Source organism: Anopheles arabiensis, chromosome 2 (assembly GCF_016920715.1).
Source record: "Anopheles arabiensis isolate DONGOLA chromosome 2, AaraD3, whole genome shotgun sequence".
Classification (NCBI taxonomy): domain Eukaryota; kingdom Metazoa; phylum Arthropoda; class Insecta; order Diptera; family Culicidae; genus Anopheles; species Anopheles arabiensis.
Genome location: NC_053517.1, coordinates 12,477,490 through 12,484,928, shown reverse-complemented (window position 1 = coordinate 12,484,928; position 7,439 = coordinate 12,477,490). Strand labels below are relative to the sequence as shown.

General features: G+C 54.4%; 1 protein-coding gene across 1 annotated transcript; it reads left to right on the top strand.

Annotated features, from left to right (window-relative positions):
- The first annotated feature begins 323 nt into the window (after positions 1–323).
- Positions 324–7,312, top strand: LOC120901380. The gene is made up of 7 exons (XM_040309287.1): positions 324–2,784; positions 3,352–4,322; positions 4,399–4,532; positions 4,626–4,701; positions 5,491–5,585; positions 5,662–5,992; positions 6,076–7,312. The coding sequence occupies exons 1-7, from the start codon at positions 2,381–2,383 to the stop codon at positions 6,636–6,638; spliced, it is 2,574 nt and encodes an 857-aa protein (XP_040165221.1). The 5' UTR covers positions 324–2,380; the 3' UTR covers positions 6,639–7,312.
- The last annotated feature ends 127 nt before the right edge of the window (positions 7,313–7,439 follow it).

Below are 7,439 nucleotides of genomic sequence, written 5' to 3'. Positions count from 1 at the left end.
AACGTCAACCATCAAGGGTTGCCTCAAACCCTGAAACCAGTCGTACGGGGATTATTACTTAAAAATTGCTTGCACCTTGGATTGTAGGTGTGATAAAAAATGAATAAAAATTTATTTCAAGTTCATTCGATGCAACTGGAAGCATTCTTCTGCTTTGGAAGTTAATTGCAACGGAAAAAAGAGCATCGAACGGCAAGGGGCTCGAATGTTCGAAAATGTCCATTCCATCCCGCTCAGCCCTGAAGCAACCGCTTGTCAAAATCCCTGGTCGCCCTTCAAATCGGTTGCGTGAGCGAGCCGACAGATGCCAGGTGCGGTTGTGCGAGCGAGCGCACTCTACACCACTCCTGCTTCGGGACCAGCAGCCGTCGTGCTCGTGGTGTGGAAGTAAATTTTTGGCTGATAACAAGCGCCAAAAATATTGGTGTTTGAATGTTGCGAAAGCACCACCGTGTCCCACCTTTCAGTGTCCCATCATCGCGGTAGTGGTGCGAACAGTGTGCTCCCAACGGAGAAAAAGTAGAACGGCCTTTCTTCCATCCCGCCCTCCACCTTCCCAATATTCCAGACCCGGTGCCATGACGGATTAGTGTGTCGAGTGTTTGCGGAATTCCTTTCCTGTAGCGCCTGCATGCCCCGGGCCTGCCCCGACCAGATGGTGGTTTGGATGGTTTCGAAATTAGAAGCAGTAGAAAAAAAAGGTGCAAAAGTCAAAAGTGCGCAACAACCAGGTCTGGTGGGAGCAGAGGTGAACAAGAGAAAAAAAAGGCAAACCGAAGCACACGGAGCAGCACTAACGATATGATAGCGCGAAGCCGATGATGATGATGATGATGATGGTGCTGGGGCGATGATGGCTGTGATTTGATTGATAGTTCAGTGTTGTTCCTATCGTGTTCCTTCTCCCCTCCCTCTGGCCAATACTCCTACGCACGTCCCGTCCAGCTCTCGAAACACTGTGCAAGCAACTCCGTATAACCCACTGCCCCTCCCCTCATCTTCAACCTGAAGAAAAGCAACAACAACAAAACAAAAAGAAACGTGCTCCCTCCGAAGTTGGCAAGAGACGTAAAAAAGTCCTTGATTGAAGGAAAAATTCCGAAACTCAGCCATGCGGTTAGAACACTGACCGCGACAGTGTGTGTGTTTGTGTTTGTGTGTGCGAGTGTGCGTGTGTGTGACAAAAGTGCCCCCCCCGCCCCCCCCTCTCGTTCCGCTACCGTGGCCTAAACCTCATCGCAAAACACCGACCGACCGCGGTTGTGCCAGTTGTGCGGGCTGTGTAGTGGACGGGCGCGACGACTGTCTCTGTGCGGTACCGATATTTTTGCAACAAAATCCGTGCGCGAGCGAGACGGCGAGCGAGATCTCGAGTAGTGTGGGATGCTGTGGTGCGCGGATCGCCGCACGGAAGAAGAAAGGGATACGATCGCGCTCTAGACGCTGACAAAAGAGTTTGCCCACGCACAACGGACCGCGAGGGCGTAAAATAGCAGCTCTTGCGTCGGACCGCGCTCTGACCGCGACACGCCCGGGGAGCAAAACTGGGCGGAAGGGGTGAGCCCAGAAAGCGGTCGCCGTCACAGTAGCTGCCGCCACCGCCGCTGTGTGGTTAGTGATAGTGTGTGCGAGAATCAACCAACAATCACGTTCCGCGCACGTTCCACCCTTCATCGCCCATCCCCAGCCCATCGACGGCCGTGCGCTCGTCTCTTCGTCGCGAGCGAACCAGAAAGGGAGAACGTGTGAAGGTCGTCGGTGCCGTCGGTCAGCGTATTAGAGGGCCCCCGACGTTGCCCCGAAGTTTCGCGCCAAACGAACGCGCGCGACGGTGCGATATTGTTTTTCGCCTTGCGCATATCGCATCATGGTAACGCATCCGCCGTTGTTGCGGTGACCAGCTCCGACTCCGACTCGGCACCACCACCGTCGGGACAGCAATCCTTTCCGTTGCCGTCATCCATTTATCTGTGTGTGTGCTTGTGTGTGAGTGTGTGTGTTGATACCCAGAGGAAGTGGTGTGTGGTAGTGAAGAAGCAGAAAAAAAACGAAAAAGAAAAGAAGGTGTGAAACAAAACACAAGCCCGTCACAAACAGCTGTTGGCTGTAGCGTGTGGTGTGGGAACGTCGCGCGGGCCAGGCACACTTGACCGCGTTAATACACCCCGCCGTTACCGTGACGACAGCGAGCGCCGTACCATCGCATCGCACGTTGCAGCGGAAGCGACCGTGTGCCGTCGCCGTCGTGTGTGTGTGTGTTCTTAGCGCTTTAGCAGCGTGTTGTGTTTCCTCATGCCAGTGCGGCGCATCCAGTAGCGGCGCAAAATCCACAGTTCCAAAAGGGGAATAGGGGGTGAAGCAAGCGAAGCGGTGCGGTAGTATGGCGACCGGGGCCCGCGGCGACCGGAAGATGCGGGTGGTGGCGCTGGTGAGCGGCGGCAAGGACAGCACGTACAACATGATGCAGGTGGTGGCGGAGGGCCACGAGCTGGTCGCGCTGGCCAACCTCCATCCGAAGGACCGGGACGAGCTGGACAGCTACATGTACCAGACGGTGGGCCACCAGGGGATCGAGAAGCTGGCCCAGGCGATGGAGCTGCCACTGTACCGGCGCATGACGCGCGGCCACTCGATCAACACCAAGGGCCACTACGAGCCGACCGAGGACGACGAGGTGGAGGATCTGTACGAGCTGCTGGCGGAGGTGCAGCGGGAGCAGCGCGTCGAGGCGGTGGCCGTCGGTGCCATCCTGTCCGACTATCAGCGCGTACGGGTGGAGAATGTGTAAGTGCTTCGGGGCGGTGCTGTGTGCTGTGTGCTGCACTTGCCGCTGTGACTCCGCGGGGTATGGGCAGGAATGGGATTGGCGTTTGTCTGTTATCTTATCGGCCGCATGTTTGTCCGTCTCGTTGCAACCGGTCCTTTACACGTGTTGTACATTGTTGTGTCATGCTCGTGCTCGCGGCAGCTGGAAGACGCACGGGGATGTTCGGATGTTGTGGGTTTACCGGAGTAGACAGATCTATTTTTTCCTGTGCCTCTAACTAATGATTGAGGGGAAAAATGATAAGAATTTGAAGCACATGACGTAAATGAGGAAATAATAGAGGGGTAATACAGGCAACCCAATCCGACCTAGCTCCGACCTTGCGTTAACGACGATGCGAATCAAGCAGTCCGCGAGTAAGCCAAAAGATTAAGACACTCGGGCGGGAACATTCAGATTTGAATGATTTACAATACACACGCATTCACACACACACACGCACACAGCGCTCTCGGGCTGAGTTGGTCTGCAACATTGCATGCATCGAATTAAATCTCCCCCCTTTGTTTACTTCCTGCTTTTAGCTGCACCCGGCTGAACCTTATCTCGCTCGCGTACCTGTGGCGCCGGGACCAGACCGAGCTGCTGCAGGAGATGATCGACTGTCAGGTGCACGCGATCATCATCAAGGTAGCGGCGCTCGGGCTCATGCCGGACCGGCACCTGGGCAAATCGCTCAAGGAGCTGCAGCCGCACCTGCTGCTGATGCGCGACAAGTACGGGCTGAATGTGTGCGGCGAGGGCGGCGAGTACGAAACGTTCACGCTCGACTGTCCGCTGTTCCGCAGCCGGATCGTGGTGGACGACGTGCAGACGGTCATCAGCTCGGCCGATCCGGTCTGCCCGGTCGGCTATCTGAACTTCACCAAGCTGCGGCTGGTGCCGAAGGAGCGCATCGAGCCGGTGCTGATCAAAAACTCGCTCGACTTTATCCACGATCTGAACGAGTCGAGCTACAGCGATCTGAGCGATCCGGACCTGAGCGAAACCGAGCTGGAGCTGATCGAGCGCAGCAGCTGCGGGCTGGTGCCCGGGCTCGGTGCGGTCTCCCGCGGCAGCGTCATGCGCAGCTCCTTCAGCAAGGACGATCTGAGCGGGATCGGGATGACGGCGGCGGCAGCAGGTACCGCGGTAGTGCTGTCCCGCAGCAACAGCATCACGAAGGAGCTGACGCTGTGCACGAGCCTCGAAACGTGCGCCCCGTTTAGCAGCAAATCACCCGTCCGGATCGTGACGAAGGCGCGCTCCTGCATCGGGGCGGGCGAGGGTAGTAGCGTTGGCACGGCCCCGGGCTCACTGTCACTGAACGACGGGCCGATGGTGGTGGGCCCGGTAGAGGTGCTGCCTCCGTTTCAGTACGCGCGCGAAAGCCGACCGCTGGCCAACAAACCGCGCGCGATCGTCAACTCGAAGGGCTGGATGTGGGTGGCCGGTGTGCAGGGGTGCGGGCAGGACTCGCGGCAAGCCATGGCCAGCGCACTGGCGACGCTGGAAGGTAACGGACAGCGTCCCACCAAAACAGATCGAACCGAATAGCGGTTTTTCATGTAAACGCACTTCTTTTTTTGCAGAAATGATTCAATCGCACTCGTTCACGCTGCGCCAGATATGCTACATTACGCTGTACGTGCGAAATATGACCGAATATAGCTTTATCAACGAAATCTACTCAACGGTGTTCGCATTCCCGAATCCTCCGACGCGAGTAAGTAGCAAGGCAGCGTGGCGCGCTCCTGCCTCCCGATCTCGAACGTATTTACCGAACGTTTTTCTGTTCTTTTTCCCGTCCTCCCGGTAGGTGTGCGTGGAATGTCCCCTGCCGGCGGATTGTGCCGTCGTTCTGGAGGCTGTTGCTTTTAATCCCGTTTCTAGTGGTAAGTTTAAATCACGATCGAGGAAGTGGGAAATAGGGCAAGGTAGGTAAAGACGGACACCTTAAGGAAAATGTAAAAAATCTTGCAATATATTAATACAAGGACCATTTTATTGACTCTTTATTCTACGACATGAACTTATCGTAATGGGAATTGGGCTATACAGCACCCTTGTTGGACAAATCCAATAGGAATTTCCCTGGCACCTGTCTAAATAGGGTTCAATTTCCATCACATGAAGTTCACTTTCAATAGGAAAGAGAGTCTGTAATAGGCACAGCCATTTTTTCCATTGAAGATTGAACTTTTTGATATTTGGAATCCCACAGTATCTATTCATCTATTCCTGAACGAATTCATATCAGTGCTCGCTCTTTTTGTGGATTAATATTGTTCAAGGATCATTGTCGAGCAGTAATAGCATAAATAGTGTTTCATTTCTCGTTAATTTCAATACTTGCTCTAGTCGCTAGAAGGTTTATATCTTCGAAATACATTTGTTAAAGATGTTTGATTGAATACACGCGTCACCAATTGATATAAGAAGTAAAATAAATCAACAAATTCGGTGTCCACCTTTCCCTACGACAAAGTGTTCCGAAAATAGTAACAATGCAAGTTACAGAGCTTAAAATTATCTTTTCCATGCATTCATCTTACCTGTGTGTGTCCATCTTACCCGTAGTGTCCGTCTGTACCTTCCTTCCCCTTTGCAGCTTAGCAGAGCCGTGTCAAAGCTCAAATAAAAAGGCCTCTAATGCGTGGTTTTTAAACACTCTATTCCTACAGCGTCGGAACTGGAACACAAACGACAGACAATGCACGTGCAGGGCATTTCCCATTGGGCACCGGCCAACATCGGCACCTACAGCCAATCGACCAAAGTAAGCATCGACCCGGGAAAAGGGGATGTACTCATGACTAAACTTGCCTTCCATACATTCCCCCCCCCCCCCACAGGTCGGCCACATCACGTACATCTCCGGCCAGATTGCGCTCGTGCCGGGCAGCATGACGATCATCGAGGGCGGCATCAGGCAGCAGTGCAAGCTGACACTGCGCCACCTCAGCCGAATAGCGAAGGCAATGAATGCGCAGGGCGGCCAGCTGCGGGACGTCGTGCAGGGCATCTGTTTCGTGACGCACCCGAGCTACATCTACGAGGCCCGGCGGCAGTGGGAACGGCGGACGGCGAACGCGATCATCGACTACATCGTGGTGCCGGCGCTGCCCCGCGGCGCCCTGGTCGAGTGGCAGGTGTGGGCCCATTCGCACAACGACAAGTTTGACTGTAAGTAGCTGCCATTGTGCCCCAAAAGTGCTTAGTTCGCCTTCCTAATTCTCCTAACACTCTACTCCGTCCGCCCGGTACAGACGAGGAAACGGGCTGCTCGATCGGCGAGTACTCGATATCGATCCGGCGGCGCTGGAACTACGAAAACAACTGCGCCTCGATCGTGTGCTACGTGTCGACCGGGCTGGCCACCTCCACCACCAAGCTGACCGAGCTGACCGACGACTATCTGCACCATCACAGCCAGCTGGCGCAGCGGATCACGCGCGACCACCTGCACGACACGATCGCGTACGTGCTGCGCAAGCTGCTGCAGGCGTACCCGGGCCTGCTCGGCACCAGCCCGTCCTCGCCGTCCGCCGCCAGCAACTCAGATGAGCCGGCCGGCACCGGCGACGAGGACCAGATCGTGCGGCCCCATCCGGCGCGGGGGGCGGCACCGCCACCGCCGCCGTCGGTCCATCTGCGCGTGTTCTACCAGGTCGATGCCGTGCCGTCCGTACAGTTTCTGATCGATGCGATCGAGAGCTTTCTGGTGTCGCCGGCGAACCGGGCCCGCATCGCGTACACCGTCATACCGGCCTGCCATCTGCAGAACTTTAGCACCTTCATCTCCATCTGCGGGCTGCGGCATCACGAGTAGTGGTGGCACTGCGGGTATAAATTAGGGAGCAAGTATCTTTTCCTTTTTGTGTCATTTTTCCCCCTTTTGCAAGTAAAGAACGCGAACGAACGGGTGACCCAGGTGTAGAAAGCCAAAGGCCAAAGCCGAGCGGAGGCAGCACCACGAAAGGCACTAAAATAAAACAAAAAAAGCGGTTAGGGACAAAACACTTTTTAACCCCCCGGGACGCACTACCTAAGCCAGCAGAAAGCAGGGGTGGCGTGTGAAAAAGTCTAAACTCGAGAGGCAAAACGCGGAAGAATCGAAGACGATACTACTAGTTCGAGTACCAATAGTTCTGCATGTTTGTGTGTGTGTGTGTATGTGCGAGTTATTACGTGTGTGTGTGTATGCGTGTTTGCGTGAATGTGTGTGTGTGTGTGTGTGTTCATAATGATATGTGCTTGTGGCGGGTGCACACTAGATAGGAGCTCCTAGGTAGAGCGTATAAAGTTTGAACGGGCGGCGAGAAGGGCACTCACGAAGCCGCCGTCGTTTGCGGGCCATGCGATATTGTTGGATTATTAGGAAGATCAAGCAGCAGGAGAAGAAGAAGAAGAAGAAGGAGAAGAAGCAGAAGAAGAAAACAAATATTGTATATTAAACTGTTGATCACTACACCATTTGATGGAGCGAAACATTACGACCCGACTGCATGGCGTGCGTCTCTTTGCGTTGCTAAGTAACCGAAAATATGGCATCAGTCGAATTGTACATCCCGTAAGTATTGCTACTTCGGTGGAAGCTTCCTGTGAACCTGTTTTTTTCAGTTATGGTGCA